General features: G+C 39.8%; 1 protein-coding gene across 8 annotated transcripts in view; it reads right to left on the bottom strand.

Annotated features, from left to right (window-relative positions):
• The window catches only part of GIGYF2 (GRB10 interacting GYF protein 2), a 129,361-nt gene that overhangs the window by 36,780 nt on the left and 71,705 nt on the right, over window positions 1-20,876 (bottom strand). For 5 of the 8 annotated variants that reach the window (XR_011565944.1, XM_019957919.2, XM_070786903.1 and 2 more), the window contains 6 exons: window positions 16,836-17,015; window positions 12,781-12,998; window positions 12,526-12,688; window positions 12,262-12,447; window positions 8,162-8,358; window positions 7,059-7,218 (listed from right to left, as the gene is read on the bottom strand). Coding sequence is in view for 7 of the 8 variants with exons in the window: in XM_019957919.2 (XP_019813478.2) it covers window positions 7,059-7,218; window positions 8,162-8,358; window positions 12,262-12,447; window positions 12,526-12,688; window positions 12,781-12,998; window positions 16,836-17,015 (1,104 nt within the window). In the remaining variant the exon portion in view is untranslated. Of the gene's footprint in view, window positions 1-7,058; window positions 7,219-8,161; window positions 8,359-12,261; window positions 12,448-12,525; window positions 12,689-12,780; window positions 12,999-15,337; window positions 15,356-15,400; window positions 16,759-16,835; window positions 17,016-20,876 lie in introns of those variants that run through there. The other 3 variants (XM_019957921.2, XM_070786905.1, XM_070786904.1) reach the window with 3 other exon arrangements.

Here is a 20,876-nt window from a genome sequence, read left to right as displayed (position 1 = left end):
TGAGGTAAGATTAAATCAGGCCTTGGTAAGGGAAAAAAAACTTAACATTTTCTGGATCTTTTACAATAATAAATAGCCAAATATTTTATACATAAAATTAATGAACACACTCTGATCAACAACTAGTGATTCAGGAAGTATTTGTTGCTGTTGTTCAGTTGCCAAGTCGTGTTCACTCTTTGCGAGCCCATGGACTACAGCACACCAGGGTTTCCTGTCCTTCACTATCTCCCTGGGTTTGATCAAATTCATGTCCAGTGAGTTGGTGATGCTATCTGTCTCATCCTCTGCTGCCCTCTTCTCCTCTTGCCCTCAATCGTTCCCAGCATCAGGGTCTTTTCCAATGAGTCGGTTCTTCACATCCGGTGGCCAAAAGTATTGGAGCTTCAGCATCAGTCCTTCCAATGAATATTCAGTGTTGATTTCCTTTAGGACTGACTGGTTTGATCTCTTTGCTATCCCAGTGATCTCAAGAGTCTTCTCCAACACCACAATTCAAAAACAGCATTCTTCAGTGCTCAGCCTTCTTTGTGGTCCAACTCTCATATCTGTACATGACTACTGGAAAAACCATAGTTTTGACTATATAGACCTTTGTCAGCAAAGTGATGTCTCTGCTTTTTAATATTCTGTGTAGGTTTGTCTTTCCTTCCAAGGAACAGCAACTTATAATTTCATGGATGCAGTTACTGTTCACAGTGATTTTGAAGGCCAAGAAAAAAGAAAATCTGTCACTGCTTCCCACCTTTTATCCTTCTGTTTGCCATGAAGTGATGGGACCAGATACCATGATCTTTGTTTTTTGAATGTTGAGTTTTAAGCTGGCTTTTTCATTCTCCTCTTTCACCTTCATCAAGAGGTTCTTTAGTTCCTCTTTACATTCTACCATTAGAGTGGTATCATCTGCCTATCTGAGGTTGTTATTTCTCCCAACAATTTTGATTACAGCTTGTGAGTCATCCAGCCTGCCAGGGATGTACTTTGCAAAGAAGTTAAAAAAACAGAGTGACAATATACAGCCTTGTTGCACTCCTTTCCCAATTTTGAACCAATCTGCTGTTCCATGTAAGGTTCTAACTGTTGCTTCTTGGCTTGCATGCAGGTTTCTTAGCAGACTGGTAAGGTGGTCTGGTATTGCCATCTCTAAGAATTTTCCAGTATTCTGTGATCCACACAAAGGTTTTAGCATAGTCAGTGAGCAAAAGTAGATGTTTTTCTGGAATTTCCTTGCTTTCTCTATAATCCAATGAATGTTGACAATTTGATCTCTGGTTCCTCTGCCTTTTCTAAGCCCAACTCATACATCTGCAAGTTCTCAGTTCACATACTGCTGAATCATAGCTTGAAGAATTTTGAGCATAACCTTACTAGCATGCAAAATGAGTGCAAATGTACAGTAGTTTGAACATTCTTGGGCATTGCCTTTCTTTGGGATTAGAATGAAAACTGACGTTTTCCAGTCCTGTGGCACTGCTGAGTTTTCCAAATTTGCTGGCATACTGAATGCAGCACATTAATCATATTATCTTTTAGGATGTGAAATAGCTCAGCTGGAAAGCAGCTCCACTAGCTTTGTTTGTAGTGATGCTTCCTAAGGCCCACTTGACTTCACACTTCAGGATGTCTAGCTCTAGGTGACTGACCACACCAGCGTGGTTATCCCAGTCATTAGGACCTTTTTTGTATGGTTCTTCTGTATATTCTTGCCACCTCGTCTTAATCTCTTCTCTGTTAGGTCCTTAACGTTTCTGTCCATTATCATGCCCATCCTTGCATGAAATGTTCCCTTGGTTATCTTCAATTTTCTCGAAGAGATCTCTAGTCTTTCCCATTCTATTGTTTTCCTCTACTTCCATGCATTGTTCGTTGAAGAAGGCCTTCTTATCTCTCCCTGCTATTCTCTGGAAACCTGCATTCAGTTGGGTGTATCTTTTCATTTGTCCCTTGCTTTTCACTTCTCTCCTTTCCTTAGTTATTTGTAAAGCCTCCTCAGACAACCATTTACCTTCCTGCATTTCTTTCTCTTTGGGATGGTTTTGGTCACTGCTTCCTGTACAATGTCATGATCCTCTGTCGTCCATAGTTCTGGCAGTCTACCAGGTCTAATCCCTTCAATCTATTCACCACTTGCACTGTAAAATCATAAGGGATTTGATTTAAGTCATATCTGAATGGCCTAGTGGTTTTCCCTATTTTATTCAATTTAAGCCTGTATTTTGCAATAAGGAGCTCATGATCGGAGCCAATCAGCTCCAGATCTTGTTTTTGCTGACTGTATACAGCTTCTCCATCTTCGGCTGCAAAGAACATAATCAATCTGATTTCGGTATTGACCGTCTGACAATGTCCATGTGCAGAGTTGTCTCTCTGTGTTGTTGGAAAAGGGTGTTTGCTATAACTAGTGTGTTCTCTTGACAAAACTCTGTTAGCCTTTGCCCCACTTCATTTTGTACTCCAAGGCCAAACTTGCCTGTTACTCCAGGTATCTCTTGACTTCCTGCTTTTCCATTTCAATACCCTGTGATGAAAAGGACATCTTTTTTTTTGCTGTTAGTTCTAGAAGGTCTTGTAGGTCTTTGTAGAATCGGTCAACTTCAGCTTCTTCTGCATCAGGGGTTGGGGCACAGATTCGGATTACTGTGATGTTTAACAGTTTGCCTTGGACTTGAAGGCATGTCCAAGATCATACTGTCATTTTTGAGCCTGCACCCAGGCACTGAATTTCGAACTCAGGAAATATTTACTGAATACCAATCATATAGGTCCAGGCAGGAATCTATAGCAGTAAACAAACAAACAAAGCCCTGGAATTTCCACATCTGGAAAGGTGGAGTAGATGTACTTTCTCCCCTGCTCCTGCCAAATGCAACTAAAAACTCTGGACATTAGATATAAAACAAACAAAAAAAGACTCTGTAAGGTAGACACAAGGCAGGAGGCTGACTAGAAGCCTGTAGCAAGTCTGACAGGAGATTAAAAAAGAAATGAACAAGATATCAACTTCAAGAATGAAACTGGAGATTACCACAGAACCTAAAGATATTAAACAGGCAACAGAACCCTTATCAAAAAGATAATACGGGAATAAGAACAGAATACTCTACACACATAAATCCAGATGACACAGCCCAATTAATCGAAAAACATAAACTATCACAATTCATTCACATCAAATAGATAACTTAATAAACAGTCCTATAACTATCAAGATTTCTGAATTTGTAATTTTTATATTCCAAATGGAAAATTTTACCAAACATTTAAACAATTAACACCCTGTGGCAAACATATGGATGTTTCTCAAAAAAAAAAAACCAACTAAGAACAGAACTACCATATGACCCAGCAATTCCATTCTTGGGTATACATATCTGAAATAAAACAAAAACACTAATTCAAAAAAATATATGCATCCCAATGTTTATAGCAGCATTATTTACAATTGCCAAGATATGGAAGCTACCTAAGTGTCTGTCAACAGATAAATGTATAAATAGGGTGTGGTATATATATACACAAAGGCATGCTCTGCTGTGTGCTATGTGCTAAGTTGCTTTAGTCATGCTCAACTCTGTGCAACCCAAGGGACTGTGGCTTGCCAGGCTCCTCTGTCCATGGGATTCTCCAGGCAAGAAAACTGAAGTGGGTTGCCATGCCCTCCTCCAGAGGATCTTCCTGATCCAGGGACTGAACCCATGCCTCTTGCATCTACCTGCATTGGCAGGTGGGGTCTTTGCCAACAGCACCACCTGGAAAGTCTATAATGGCACATTACTCACTCATAAAAAAAAAAAAAAAAAAAATGGAATTTTGCTATTTGCAAAATAGCAAATTGGACTGGTAAAATCAAAGACAAACAAATACTATATGATATCACTTATATGTAGAATCTAAAAAATACACCTAATTAGTAAAAACAGCCAAAAAGAAACAGACTCATAGACACAAAGAACAAATTAGTGGTTACTAGTGGGAAGGAAGGGGGGAAGGAACAAACAAGAGTAGGAGGTTAAGAAGTACAAACTACTAAAGCAGAAACCACACACACACCAAGAGTTCACACCAATTCTAAACAATGTTTTCCATAAAACAGAAGGGGAAGAAATAATTGCCAGTTCATTTTATGAAGCTAGTATTATCTTGATACCAAAATCAGACAATGAGAGTACAAACAAAAAAAAACTACAAAATATTCTTTAGGAATGGAGATACAAAAATCCCAAACAATTTATCACTAAGATTCAGCAATATATAAAATGAATTACATACCATGACCAAACAGTTTATTCCAAGGATGAAAATCTGATTCAATATTCAAAAAACCAGTCATTGTAATCTACCATATTTAACTGGGTAAAAGAAAAATCACATGATCGTTATCAAGGGATGCTGAAAAAGCATTTGACAAAACCTAATATCCAATCATGATAAAAAGCTCTCAAAATAAAGGGTACTTCCTTAACCAGATAAACAGCACCTAAAAAACTCAACAGTTAACACGACCACTTAATCATTATTAGAGCTCCCCCTAAGGTAGGAAAGTAGGATAAACAAAGCAAGTGTGTCTGCTCTCACCCCTCTTACTTAACAGTTTGGAATACACAGTAAAGCAACAAAAGGAAGGAGGCTTACAGATTGGAAAGGAAAAAAAGAAAACCATCCCTATCTGCAGATGACAGCAGTCTACATAGAAAACCTATGGAATCTAACAAAACAACTCCTAGCACTAATAAAAGAGCTCAGTAAGGTCACAGAATACACAAACATCTAAAATTCAATTCTGCATAGTAGCAGTAAACACTGAAATACAGCAAGATTTACAACTGCTCAAAAAGTCATATACTTAGGTAAAAATTTAATAAAATATGCACAGAATCTATATTGAAAATTACACAGTGCTGATGAAAGAAATTAAAGATCTAAAAAAACTGAGACATACCACGTTCATGGATGGGAAGACTCAACATGGTAAAAATTGTCAATTCTCTTCAAAATGATAAAAGTGTAACGTAATCCCTATATGGCAACCTACTCCAGTATCCTCGCCTGGAGAATCCCATGGACAGAGGAACCTGGCGGGGTACAGTCCACAGGGTCGAAAAGACTTGCATATGACTGAAGCAACTTAGCACACACCCATGCACTATTAAAATCTCCACAAGATTTCTGGTATATATAAATAGGATTACTCAAAAACTTTTATGGTAAAAACCAGTATACCCAATTTCAGAACTCACTTTATAGCTATGGTAATCAAGACCACACAGCTGTGGCTAGAGGGGCAAACACAAAGATCAAATAAAGAATAAAGAAACCAAGGAATTTCTGGTAGTCCAGTGGGTAGGGCTCTGTGCTACTGCTGCAGGGGCAGATGTTCAATCCCTAGTTGGGAAACTAAGATCCCAGAATCCATGCAGCATGGCCAAAAGAGCAAAAGAAAACAGAACCCAGAAATCAACCAACACAAATAAATATGTTCAACGAAATCTTGAAGAAAGTACAACGACAATTCAGGGAGGAAAAGACAGATAGAAAAAAGACAGAGGAAAAGGTACCAGTACAGGTGGATATTCACAGGCAAAAAAAATTAAAATCTTGACCTACGTCACATACCTTATATAAAAATTAACTCAAAATGGAATACCAACTTAAATACAAAACATAAAGCTATGAGTTGGGAAGGGGAAAGGGATAAAACATTTGAGATGTGTTCAGCAAAGAGTTCTTAATTAAACCAAAGCACAATCCATAAAAGAAAAAAGGTATTCATAATCTACTGTACTTCATCAAAATTTAAAACTTTTGTTCTGTTAAAGACTGTTCAGAGCCTGTTCTGAATCTTGACTGTATCAGTGTCCATATCCTGGGTGTGATACTATTAGTTTTGCAAGAGGTTACCACTGGGTGAACTGGGAAAATGTACATAGAATCTGTGTATTATTTCTCACAACTGTTTATAAAGCTACAATTATCTCAAAATAAATATAATTACAATACACACCTGTATATGTTTTAATTAAAACATTCTACAGGCATGCAAATTCAGATAATCAAAAAATATACACAGTGCCATGCAGTGATAGATACTATAAGGAAGAATAAAGCAGGGGAGGAGGACTGAGGATAGAAAAGAAATTATGACGTTAAAGAGAGGTAACAGTCAACAACAAAATTCAGGTTACAAGCAAAAACTTCAAAAGCAGAAATGAAAAATCAACAGATGTTCTTCACAACATTCTCTCCCCATTCTAATCTAACTTACATACCATACACATACTTTAAGCAATTAGTTTAAAATATGGTACTCTTTTCAAATATTTTAAATATTTGTCATTTATGATATCAACTCCATTTCAGTGAAACATTCAAACAAGCTTTTCCAAGATGACTGCCATCATCTTTTTTTATAAGGTGGTAAAATACAGTGAATAGATGAAACTCAACTGCCCAGTCAGTAGCTGGCATGCCAGAAATGAGGGGGTCTTAAGCATACTGACTACTCCCCCCCACATCATATTAGTAATCACAATCTGCCTTGTATTCAGATTATTTTCACTGGACTCCCTCCCATCATTGAAATGTAAAGTACTAATGAAGGAACCTATTAAACAAACATCTATACAAAAGAAGAAAGCCTGCAGCGCTGACTTCTGTTCTACGATTACACAAATTAATGTTAAATAATCACCATGCTTTTGTTCTGTGGTGTTGGAGAAGACCCTTGAGAGTCCCTTGGACTGCAAGGAGATCCAACCAGTCCATCCTAAAGGAAATCAGTCCTGAATATTCACTGGAAGGACTGATGCTGGGAAAGACTGAAGGCAGGAGGAGAAGGGGATGACAGAGGATGAGATGGTTGCATGCCATCACCAACTCAATGGACATGAGTTTGAGCAAGTTCTGGGAGCTGGTGATGGACAGGGAAGCCTGGCATGCTGCAGTCCACAGGGTCGCAAAGAGTCAGACACGACTGAGTGACTGAACGACTGAATCACCATCTTAGAGAATCTGGAGGTAATGGCATGCTTCTCTACTTAGAGTAGAATGGAACAACCTACCTTGAATTTCTCCCTGAGGATCTTTGTAATACCACTTCTGCATTGCTTCATGCATCAGTGGAATTGAGACTCCCTTCGCTCTGTGTTCTTGCAGTTTTGATGCCAGTCTCTCATCATCTAGTGCACTGTCTTGGAGATAAGCCACCATTTTCTCAGCTTGCTAAGAGAAAAAATTAAAAAATGAACTGTGGAAACAAATGATCCTAAATTAATACTTGTACACGTAATTGTCTCTTTTGGACTACTTGATCTGTGAGAGGCACTGTGCAAAGGACACAGCAGGCAACAATTCAATTCATCCAATAATGCCATGAAATAGGTATGATCCTCATTTCACAAAGAGGGAAACTTTGTGAACTAAGGCAGGTTCAGGAGGATCAAGTCTTGCTTAATGTTTCACAATTATCAAGCAAACTCAAATGAGACTAAAACTGGAACAGATCAAAATTCAAGCATCTTATCAACACACTTAAGAGTGCCATTTAAACAAATAATCCTAAATTATACAAACTAAATCTGTAAAAACATGTTAATAGATCAAAAAGCTCAATTATAATACAATTACAAATAAAAACTTTTACAAGTTTTTATTCCTTTCTGCAATACTTCCTGCCACCAACTACTGTACCCTGAAGGAAAGAGAATTTCCTCTGTAGAAAGCAAGCTATCATTTACCTTACATACAAGCAACAGTATATAAAAATGTTAGGGAACTCTAGAGACATCAATATGATGGTATTTCGGTTTTCCCTGTTACACTTTAGGCGAAAAATATAGATGACACAGTGCCTATCCACAGCTGCTTGTATTCGCCATTTCTGGCATTCCATTAATCTCCAAAAAGAAAAAAGAAAAGGAAACAGCTCAGGGCAACCTCAGAAGAGCAAAAAATAACCTGACTTAATGACTACTACATAGCAGAAACTTAAAAGCGTGAAATGGTTTGAAAGACAATTACTCACAAATAAACATGAGACACGAAAACAAGTTTCTCAGTACACAGGATCTAGTGCACAAAAGTTCCATTTCTGAATATTCATTTAATGCTTTTCAATTTTTATGGCAGTTCACGAGGAAAGATAGAATTATTACGTGACTTGTACCTGCTCCAAGTGTTTGAGACCCTCTTCGTCATCTGGCTCTGTGGGAACACTGCCCATTCCAGGAGCACCGACGACTGGCGTCTCCACTGGCCGGAGGGCAGGACTAGGGCTGGGGACAGGAGGCGGGAGGATGAGGAGCGGAGAGGCTGTATCTGAAGGGATCTGAGATAGGGGCTGCTGGACAGCAGGAACCACTTCTAGAGAAAAAAAACGTAGACAGATGAAAATCCTCTAAAATAGACTCTTAGAAAGAATAACTAGCATCAAGTTGAGCAGCTCGCTAAATGGGTTCAACAGATTTGTGAACCATGTCATGAACACTGCTCCTACTTCTTATGGAGAAGTGTGTATTCCTCCCCAGAATGACGAAGTGCTGCAGTGCCATACTGTGTCACTAGAGTATCTACCCAATAGTTATAGGTCGACCTCTTGAAAACAAACAGAATTAGTCCAATCCCTTCTTTACATCATGTCTCTGAGTTGTAAAGACAGTAAATAGTACTGCAAATCTCCTCAAAGACACTGTATCTCAGCACGTGAAAGTGAAAGTTGCTCAGTCGTGTCCAATTCTTAATGACGCCATGGACTATACAGTCCACGGAATTCTCCAGGCCAGAATACTGGAGAGTGGGTAGCCTTTCCCTTCTCCAGGGGATCTTCCCAACCCAGGGATGGAAACTATGTCTCCCACATTGCAGGTGGGTTCTTTACCAGCTGAGCTACAAGGGAAGTATAAAAACCTTTATTAAAAACATCTGCAATTACTTTGAATAATTACCTATTCCGACTTATAATTCATAATAATTCGATTTATAATTCGACACATAATTCAATACAATACATTCTGCAGGGTAACAAAAAGTTCACTGGGTCTACCTGTACAGAGCAGGAGGTTCTTCACAATAAGAGTAAAGACTACAAAAGAGGTTCTGTCTTGGTTCCTATTTCTAACCTCTCAGTATTCAGGCTCTTGAGGCGGAAAGGGGGATGGAAGTAATTAGATACAATCGTAGTTTCCCCTTTGAAATCTTGTTTGTTCAATTATAGCAAGCTTCTCCAAATGCCGGTTCCTCTCCACCCTTTGCCAGACTTCTTAAAAGGACAGTGTGACGTCTATACAACTTTCCCTACTTCACCACCACCCACACCAGCTATAAGGTAACTTCCACTTCCAACAGCCCCAAAGCGTCTCTCCCAAAAATAAGCATTCACCCAAAGTGCTCAAACACAATGGTTTTTCCTAGTCCCCATCACTGAACCTTAGGTCTGACATTATCTTCCCAATTCTAAACTGGAACGTTCTCCTTCCTTCCTTTTCCTGCACTCTTCTTCCTGCCTTGCCAAAATTTTTCTCTGGCTCCTCTATCTACCCTCTAAAAATAGGGATTACCCAGGTTCTATTCTCAGTCCACTTCTTCTCACTCCTAACAGTGCATGTAACCTTTTAAATGTTCATTCTTTCTGCAGTCCCCTCACTCTCAACTGCTCTCTGGCCATCTCTACCGAATTTCTCACCAACACCTCAGACTCCATGTTCCTAACCTGATCTCTCCCCTCCCAAATGTGCTCCTCAAAACTTACACTCTTTTTCTATTAAGGATACCCTAAATCCTCTCACACACCTCATTCATCTTTGACTCTTCTTTCCTCCTTGCCCTAATAAACAACAAGCAGTAACTATGTCCTGGCAATTTTTACTGTGAAATCTCATCTGCCACGACCTCCCTTTACAAGTGCACTGCTCAGGACACCAACAGGTCACAGAGCAGCCCTCTGTCAACACAATCTACCCTCACACACAGCTTTCAGATACATGTTCCAACCATGTTTCCCACCGGCCGCCTTTTCACATCTCATACTTTATCTAAATAAAAACAGAGGCTGATTTCCTGCCCATGCTTGGATCGGCCCCATTTCCTCGCTGTAGCTTTCACTGCAACCTCCTACTGGAACACCCTCTCCTAATTCATCCTGCTACACCCAACTCCAAATTCTACTCATTATTTTAAGACAAGTTCAAAGACACTTGCTTCCTGATCATTCCAGGAGTGTGCCAATCATGAATCCGTATTTTTTTGGTCCTAGGTTACTGATATGCACATGCTTTATTTCCCCTATAAATTATTAAGTCCAGAGTTTCAATCCTCAATGGACATTTATGCAGCTTTCCCAAAAGATACGTGTCTAGACCCCATCCTAAAACCTCCTAGAATAAGGCCCTAGATGTGTACATTTAGAAGTATGAACCACAAATAACTTGGAGCCACAGCATAGCTGAAAAATTACTACTACAAATGAAAGAGGTCTCAAAATGTGCAAGTCCCATGGTACCTGATATATACAGTAGAGATTCAAGTACTTGCTGAATTCATTCATTTAGCTTTGTTACCAACATAAAAAAATGGAAGGAAAAAAAAAATCCTTGTTTCAAGCTCTCAAAATAGTATTTACTGGGCAAGAGAAATGACAAACAGTTCTTCATAATGTTGTTTTTCAGAAACGGTACTGGCTGTTTAAGGAGAAGACACCTAACCTAGCTTGGGACCTTGGGGTGGGAGAGTTTCAGGCACAGAAAACAGCGTATGCTAAGGCACAAAGGCAAGAGAGCAAGGCACATTTCAGGGCTAACAGGTTGTGAAGCTGACGAACAGAGTACAAAGTACAGAGAGAGTTTAGTGCTGAAACTGCAGAGGCAGGGCAGATGCTAGATCACGCAAGGTTCTCACAGGCCAAGTTAACAGGCATGAATTTTCATGGTGAAAGTGAAAGGTGCTCAGTTGTATCTGACCCTTTGCAACCCATAGTCCATGGAATTCTCCAGGCGAGAATACTGGAGTGGGTAGCCTTTCCCTTTTCCAGGGGATCTTCCCAAACCAGGGATCAAACCCAGGTCTCCCTCATTGCAGGTGGATTCGTTACCAACTGAGCCACAAGGTAAGCCCAAGAATACTGGAGTGGGTAGCCTATCCTATCTCCAGAGGATCTTCCCAACTCAGGAAGTGAACCAGGGTCTCCTGCCTTGCAGGTGGATTCTTTACCAACTGAGCTATCAGGGAAGCCCTAATTTTCATTGTGAATAAATCAATTACCTTTCCATATCAGGCATTACACTGACATTTTTTAGTACAGACAAGAAGAACCATGGAAATGAACATTAATACTGCCTGTTAAGGTGTATGAGCAACTTAAAATCAATACAGTAACACTGGAAAAGGAGATATAGTTTAAGTTTATTCTCTAGCAAAGGTGATGGGTCTTCCACAGAGTTATCTTGGCCTCTTTGAAACAATGGCATTATGGTCTGTCATCTGGACACATACACAGCCATTACATAAAAGGAATCTGATACAGAAATCAAACTACTGCTGCTGCTTCTAAGTCGCTTCAGTCGTGTCCAACTCTGCGACCCCACAGACGGCAGCCCACCAGGCTTCCCTGTCCCTGGGATTCTCCAGGCAAGAACACTGGAGTGGGTTGCCATTTCTTTCTCCAATGCATGAAAGTGAAAAGTGAAAGTGAAGTCGCTCTGTCATGCCCGACTCTTAGCAACCCCATGGACTGCAGCCTTCCAGGCTCCTTCGTCCATGGGATTTTCCAGGCAAGAGGATCCCAAATCCAGTTTGCCTGACTGATACCAGGGTGGCTGTACCCCTAGGAAGTGATAGTACCTTGCTGCTTCTACTTGTTTTGATGAATTCTGGGATAGATACACAGGGGAAGCAGTGTTTGAGTAGGCTGACTGGTAAAATGGGCTTCTCCTGTGACTCAGTGGTAAAGAATCTGCCTGCAAAGCAGGAGATTCCCGTTTGATCCCTGGGTCAGGAAGATCCCTGGGAGTACAGCATGACAACCCACTCCAGTATTCTTGCCTGGAGAATCTCGTGGACAAAGGAGCCTGGCAAGCTATAGTCTATAGGGTCTCACAGAATTGGACACAACTGAAGTGACTGAGCATGTGCACACACACAGGTAAAACAACCTATTCCAATAATCCACCACTAGAAGCAGTTCAAAGAGGCAAAAATGAAGCCTATCATATCATTTAATCACCTGTCCCAGCAAAATCCAAGTCTGGCTTGCTGACTCTCATAAATACATACCATCCCCCCTGCTGGATACTTTGGTTGATAGACTATTTTCTGTCCGACTCTCTTCTTCAGCTTTTTCCATTTGCTCAGTTTTGGATTCCTCTTTCCTCTCAAACTGTGGTGCTTCCTGAGGTTGGTCTGAAGGAGAACCTGGTCTAGCAGATGAAGAGGAGGTCTGGGTTGTTTCCTCACTAGCTTCTGCAATAGGAAGCAATCTTAAATTAACAACTTAGGAAACTTAGTTTGATTAAAAATAAAGGGCAAAACGAGCCTTACCAACTCCTGTTCTGTCTGTCTTCTCTGCCTCCTTCTTATTTGTCTTATCGGGTTCTTTGGCTTCTTCATTATGGCTGCCCTCAGAGTCGGAGCACTCCTCCCCTTCTTCTACAGGTCGGAAGTCCATCTCCTGCTCTTCTGGAATAGGCTCTTTCTGTACTTTCTGTAGGGAGAAAATAAAGCCAAAGATGAACAGCATATTTGGATTTGGAAGAAGGTCAGTACCTGTGATAATATTTAAAACAAATTTCTTACCTTCAGAGAGAGGAACGCTCCAGATGAGTCAAATGTGCCCATTTCCTCTTCAGCGTCCTCCAAGCACCATTCAGGCAAGCTATCCCTGTCATCATCTATGCTTCCACTGCCGGAGCGCACCCTTCGGTAACCCCGTTCATCATCCCGATCTCGAAAATCAAACTCAAACCTTCGCCGTCGTTCCATGTGTTCCCGCCAGCCTGCAGAACGAGGGCCATCTGGGATGAGGAGGAGGACACAAACCTTAGAGAAGTTTTATGACAGTATTCGAAAGAGAAAACCATGGACAGGAATCAAAGGAGAAAATTACAACTGACAGCTAATGCAAATGGATCAACCTATAAAGAGAAAAGTAGGAAATGAAGCAAACAAAACGAAGCTCAAAGTTCACTATTATATTCTATGTACCCTCAGTAAGTGACAACAGTAGTTATCTTCATAAACTACTATCACAACATACTCTAAAGCTTTTAAAGATAAACTTAAAGGAAACCACTTTTAAAGGACAGTTCTTTGAAGTATCTACTTTTAATAAGCTCTAGAACTGAATGTCTGACTGAAGTGTTGATCAGTCATTCATGTGGCCCACTCCTAGCCTAGACTTAGGCACTGGCTATCCTTCCATCCTGAGTCCATGCTCTCCCTTTGGCAAGTCTTAAAGCATTTTCTTTCTTCTGATGAAACTATCATTCTTTATGGATAACACCAGCCCCCTCGACAATATAACAATATCCACGACATGATGCTATTATGTCAATTCTTAATACCAGGCTCATCATGTCCACCCACTAGTGTCAGGATCCCATTGGTAATTCTGATTCCTCCCCACTTCCCAAAACAGTCATGAAATTATAGCACTGACATGTCATATCTGGCCCACTATCCCAATTATATAGTTTATGAAACAAAACCTCTGACAGCAGAAGTAACCTGCATAACAAAGCAACTGGAATCCAATGCTGCATCCTCTACTGCTCTTTCCACAGTAACAGGCTTACTTTCCTTTCCCTTTTCTCTCATCTCTTAACTCTCTCTAGGGAGTTTGAATTTCCATGGAATACCCCCAGGGACATTCCTAAATCCACCCTTGCATATTACTTAGAACATCTACTTTCCAACAGAAAACAACTGCCCAAGAAGAGAAGATCTAAGTAAAAAAAAAAAACAAACAAAAAACAGGTGGGGGGCAGTCCTCTTGTTAATACTGACAAACCTGAATCTAAGAGAGTCTTCAAAAGTGATGCAAGTTTTATCCTATTATGATTTTATATCCTTGACTGCTTTCTCCGAGGGAGATACACACACACACACACACACACACACACAAAGGAGGTCAAAATTAAATGTTACTGTACTCTTGAGACCCAATTTGCTAAAACCTGTGATCAGGGCAAAATGTTAAAATATCAAATACAGGTAGCATCTTATAAGCCTCTTAAAGTGAAAGTGTGAAAGTGTTACTCACTCAGGCATGTCTGACTCTTTGTGACCCCATGGACTGTAGCCCACCAGGTCCCTCTGTTCATGGACTTCTCCAGGCAAGGATACTGGAGTGGATTGCCATTTCCTTCTCCAGGGGATTTTCTGCACCCAGGGATTGAACCCAGGTCTTCTGCACTGCAGGCAGATTCTTTTTTTACTGTCTGAGCCACCAGGGAAGTCCCATAAGTCACTTACAAAAAGGAAAGAAAACTTTATTCTTCCACTTCCCACACTTTACTTACAACAACAAAACACAATTTACTGCCTCCTATGAAAATGAAGGAGTTTTATAACCAGATTGTCCAAATGTAAACCTAGAGCCATTATCCCAAAGAAGTATTCATGATCAAAAGCTGAATTCCAGAGTGCTCTGTCTGCTGCTCTTGTGTCTAAGTATGCACTGCGATAGGAATCTATCCTTCTAGGCATGTGGCTCATGTTTCCCTCTCAGTTTCCTGAGTTCACCTCCCAGAGCGGGTGCTCTGCTGTCCTTAATGCTCCCAACTCCATAACTACCCAGCTGTGAGATGTACTTTAATAAAATTACACCCTATCATTGTTTTGTTATCTTAAATAGTTAATAAAATTTTATTCATGAAACTAAATGTAGCAGATAAGGCACATCTATAGCTTATTAAGACTGACCACTGCTTTATAGACCTTAAATCTGAACTAAATTATGATATTATTTTCTTAAGTCAAAATCACTGTATTTAAAATTTTAATCAACTCTAATAAAACATTAATTAAAATGTTAAAATAGTAACTAATAACAACTGACATAATCAGACTTGCTTTTAATATGCTGGGTTAAAAAAGTAGATTTTTTAAATGCATATTTACACTGTTCAGCCCCCATATATCTTTATGTCCCACAAACTGTCTTTTTAAAATAAATGGATTAAAAAAAACTGGAAAATCACCAAGCTGATGACAAAACTGACGTGAAAGTCAAATTTCACTGGAAAGAAATATTTACAAAAGATAGGTGGACAAAAATAGAGACAATATATATCCAAAATCTAAGCTCTTGGGTGAGGTGGTAAGTGGCAGAATATATTTACTTTTAACTCACTTTAATAGAATGAACATTAGACGTTCAGGCTCAGAAACACTGTTCATCTTCCAAAACATTCACCTTGTTTGTTTTTGATCAGCTGGAATTTTCTTCTCACTCAGCCCAGATCCCGACCATTCTTTCACTGAATGTCTGTTGGGAACACAGTCTACAAGCCCCTCTGCTTACAGGCAAGCTCAGCACAAAATCCCATAATCCCCTGAAGAGAACTCTAAGATCTGGTTGCCCAGGACACAGACTGATAAGAACTGCCCAGATAACTGTGATGCAAACAATGCCCACTAATGACAGAAATCTCTCCCAAGAGGCAGCCAGTGAGGAGTTGAGATAAAAGGATTATGACTCTATCCAATGATTAACTTCACTAAGTTTCCACCTATCCACAACTCCATAAAGGAACCTAAGGGCCAGTTATAATGTTTACTCAGGCCAATGATTTATTAATCAACTTCTTTTAAGTAAATGAAAAGAGTTTACATTATTATCAGTTCAGTTCAGTCACTCAGGGTGCAACTTCTCTACGACCCCATGGACTGCACCACGCCAGGCTTCCCTATCCATCACCAACTCCTGGAGCTTACTCAGACTCACGTCCATCGAGTCGGTGATGCCATCTAACCCATCTCATCCTCTGTCGTCCCCTTCTCCTCCTGCCTTCAATCTTTCCCAGCATTACATTATTATATCTCCCTCCATTAAAGTACGCTTCCTTGGCATACAGTCAGTACATAAAATAATGTTATGCATACGAAATTCAAAAGACATGTACACACTCTTTGTATGCTTCAGTTCTGCATGACCCAAGATTCAAACTGCAGGGGCATCTGATGATCATGAGGCATGGAATCAGCACTTGGGTAGGGAATGAACTTTGACACAAAGCACCAGTGTCTTCAATTACCAGCATATCTAATGTCAGGAAGAACAGTTTGAAGCCTTCTTAAGAGTCAAACAGAAGAACTTACAAAACCACTAATCATGACTATTCTCTCTCCTTTTTCTAAAGTTAGAGGGACAAAAGGATAAACTTATGATTATGCTTCTGACCTAGGATTAAAGTTTATTCTTCAAATAAGAAGAAATCACATTTTCAGAACAAAAAAAGAATAAATCCTTTCTTATGCAGGGAAAAAAAAACCTCACTTCAGGGAAAGCACATATTCCTAAGTAAGCATAAAATTACCACATTAAAAAGCATGCTGAAAAAAGATTCAGAGACTTAGAAAAACCAAATGAAATTCTCTCTCATTTTCACAGTTAAGGGCAGGTGCTTCCCATTAAACCATACTGCCCCAGAAAAAGAAAAGTGACTTTTTCTAATCAACTGAACAGGTGTGGGGAATTTTTATGTCAAATTTTTTTGTAGTAACAAGACTGAGTGTGACAACATAAATATGACTCCTCTCTTTTTTATCGGTTTAGGTTTTCTTAAAAATTTCTGCAAAATCCTCGCTTCCTTGGGTCCCTGCGTGCTTCTGCTCAACAGGGTTCTTACCAGGGCTGTGAGGCCGCCACCTTTCTCCATCCCTTCTCGATCCAGTTAGTCGCCAGCCTCCATCTTCATCTTCTCCATTCTGTTCCTCTCTGAAAATACGCCAATTTCCACTCTCTGATCGTATAAATTCATGCTTTCTTCCCACTGACACTGGTCCGCCTTCCTCAAAATTTGGTCTCCCTGCAAAGAAATTGAGTAACCGTAAGCCTCAGCCAGCGAGGATTTTGAAAACAGACTTAATTGCTCAAATCAAGCTTTTCTGCAAATACGTCCCTCTCAATGTTCAGGCAGTAGAAATAAAATATCTGTGGATATATGAGTATATTATTAGACACATTTCTTAAAGCTGAATGTTCAAAGACTGAGCAATTATTTTTTCAAACAGAAATAATATGTGCTTTTTTTTGTCATGCAATGAAAAGTAAATCAAGCATCCACTATACAAGATTCCCCAGAGTAAAACTACCATCAACAGTTTCTTATAAAGCCTTTCAAAAATTGACCATGGCTATACTTACGCATAGCCTACCCTGGTGGCTCAGAGGTTAAAGCGTCTGCCTGCAATGCGGGAGACCCAGGTTCGATCCCTGGGTCAGGAAGATCCCCTGGAGAAGGAAATGGCAACCCACTCCAGTATTCTTGCCTGGAGAATCCCATGGAGGGAAGAGCCTGGTAGGCTACAGTCTACAGGGTCGCAAAGAGTCGGACAGGATTGAGCTACTTCACTTCACCTTCATACTTACACATGTATACACAGATTCTTCATTCACATTCCCACGCTACCCTCAGACTGTTACATGGACTGCTTTGTACCCTTCCTATTTTCACCTGGCAATCCTCCCTTACCAGTATATCCTTTTTTTCCCCTAAGTCGTACAATACTTTTAACTATCTGATTTAGTAAATCAACGTATTTAATATCAACTTCTACCAGTGATTCTGTCCAAAGTATCGGTAAACTTCAACCTCTCTTTTATTCCAAACAGACTGTAAACTCAGAAATAGGAAGTATAAGCTACAACTCGTCATTTACTCTGGCACCAAGGACATTACAGGCATACAACAAATTGCTTTTGAACAAAATTCAAAGCTAAGTTATGTCTAACCGGATACAACTCAAGAGTTACATTAACAGTAAAAGAGAGACTGTTATACCTAGAAAACTAAATTGGTACTTTCAAAAGACAAGAGAAACTTAAACCATACAAACTTGTTAGTCACTGTAACTATACCACATGTGCTAACATATGTAATTCATAATGAACTATAGAAAATTTCACATTAAAGTATGTGGTTGACAATCTAAAACATACACTGGAATCCTCAGTTTATAAAAGTTACATGTTCTTTCAGTTATAATCTCAATTCTTTCCAATAAACTGTATTAAAGTGAAAAAAATTGTATATTTGAAAATGAGGGAATTCTGGTCATCCTCTTATATTCCATTTCACATGTATTAAAGAGTCCCTATCCTGTTTACCCAAATAGTTATTAGGTTGTTATCAAGTACTGGGTTGGCCAAAAAGTTCGTTTGGGTTGTTCTATTACACGATAAAATATCTTGGAATGGGAGGCAGATACAATTATTTGCTGGGCAAAATCTTATTACTATAGGCAGCCTCCAAGACAACTCTCAACAATCCCTGTCTTCTGATCTTTGTGTAATTACCTCACCTTAAGTGTGGGCTGGACTTACTGACTTGCTCCTAACAAACAGAATCCAGTAGACCTGATTGAGATGTCACTTCTGATACTGAGTTAAAAACTTCCATCTTGGATGCTCTCTCTGAGGGAATCCAGCAGCCCTGTTGTGAGGCAGCCATGTGAGAAGCCCACATGGCAGAGAACTAAGGCTTGCCAACAGCCTTGTGAGTGGGCATGGAAGTGGATCTGAGCCTTGAAATGACTGAAACCGCACAGAAGACCCAGGCCAGACCTAAGCTAAGAGATGGAGCTAAGCTGCTTCTTCCTGGCCCACAGAAACTGAGGGAATAAATGCTTGCTGTTTTCAGCCACTAAGTTTTGGAGTAACTTGTTACACGGCCGTAGTTAACAAAAACACTCATTTAACCGATTTAATCGTTGTAACAATCCTCAGTATTAGAAATTATTTTTCCAATTTTACAGCTGAGAATACTGAGGATCAAAAAGATAACCCATGGGAACTGTCCAAAATCACATACCACTGTTTAAATGAAGTAACTACAATTCTCATGTTAATCTTCTGACTCATTTAACAAATATTTATTGCACAGCAAGTACCAAGTTTTATGAGTTCAACTATAGGTGCTTTCCACATCTTCCCTTGGGTTAGAAAGGTTAGATGTTCCAAGCTATCCTGCTAAGAATAAGAAAGAACAAGACATTTTACAAAGCCCACATCTATTATATGACTTGATGAAAAATACAGCTATACATACAGAAGAAAAATTTAAAACAAAGAAATCCCTAATGTGTATAAACTGGTAAGCAATAGGAAATAACTTTTAACCCATGTAATCTTTCAGTCACAAGTAATACGTGCCAGGCACACTGGGAATACAAATACCTGATGGACAAGCTGATCAAAACACTCATTTCCATCTACTTTTACACTAAGGCTCTGAGAACCAATGGAGGCACCAAAATAAGTGCCACACCCTCCGCCCCCCAAAACACCCACTAATGACTATGCCAAACTCTTTTGACTGTGTGGATCACAATAAACTGGAAAATTCTGAAAGAGATGGAATACCAGACCACCTGACCTGCCTCTTGAGAAACCTGTATGCAGGTCAGGAAGCAACAGTTAGAACTGGACATGGAACAACAGACTGGTTCCAAATAGGAAGAGGAGGACGTCAAGGCTGTATATTGTCACCCTGCTTATTTAACTTATGTGCAGAGTACATCATGAGAAACGCTGGACTGGAAGAAACACAAGTTGGAATCAAGATTGCCGGGAGAAATATCGATAACCTCAGATATGCAGATGACACCACCCTTATGGCAGAAAGTGAAGAAGAACTAAAAAGCCTCTTGATGAAAGTGAAAGAAGAGAGTGAAAAAGTTGGTTTAAAGCTCAACATTCAGAAAATGAGGATCATGGCATCCAGTCCCATCACTTCATGGCAAATAGAGGGGGAAACAGTGGAAACAGTGGCTGACTTTATTTTTCTGGGCTCCAAGATCACTGCAGATGGTGAATGCAGCCATGAAACTAAAAGATGCTTACTCCTTGGAAGGAAAGTTATGACCAACCTAGATGGCATATTAAAAAGCAGAGACATTACTTTGGCAACAAAGGTGCGTCTAATCAAGGTTATGGTTTTTCCAGTGGTCATGTATGCATGTGAGAGTTGGACTGTGAAGAAGGCTGAGCACCGAAGAATTGATGCTTTTGAACTGTGGTGTTGGAGAAGACTCTTGAGAGTCCCTTGGACTGTAAGGAGATCCAACCAGTCCATCCTAAAGGAGATCAGTCCTGGGCGTTCATTGGAAGGGCTGATGTTGAAGCTCAAACTCCAATACTTTGGCCACCTGATGTGAAGAGCTGACTCATTTGAAAAGACCCTGATGCTGGGAAAGATTGAGGGCAGGAGGAGAAGGGGACGATGGAGGATGAGATGGCTGGATGGCATCACCGACACAATGGACATGGGTTTGGGTGGACTTCAGGAGTTGGTGATGGACAGGGAGGCCTGGCATGCTGCGGTTCATGGGGTCACAAAGAGTCATACACAACTGAGCGACTGAACTTAACTGAAAGGCAAAATGCTTAACTGATCAAAAACTGGTTTTTGATTATTTTTTTCTAACAGATTTTGATTAATTTAGATCTAACAGATCTAACAGATTTTGATTAATTTTTTCTAACAGATGGTAAGTTGCAAAAAAAATATTAAAGATACTAAAAATAAAAATACCAATTCCTCAATCTTAGAAATAAAACTGTACGCACTTATGGCTAGCTTTTACATAACATTTTTAAAACGTAGTTTCAATCAGTATACCCACTATTTCAAAACCTACTTTTCATTTAAACAGCAACTATTTCTCTG

The sequence above is a fragment of the Bos indicus genome, chromosome 3, assembly GCF_029378745.1.
Source record: "Bos indicus isolate NIAB-ARS_2022 breed Sahiwal x Tharparkar chromosome 3, NIAB-ARS_B.indTharparkar_mat_pri_1.0, whole genome shotgun sequence".
In the NCBI taxonomy this organism is placed as follows: Eukaryota; Metazoa; Chordata; class Mammalia; order Artiodactyla; family Bovidae; genus Bos; species Bos indicus.
Note: the sequence above shows the minus strand (reverse complement) of the source record. Positions and strands in the feature narration are given on the sequence as shown.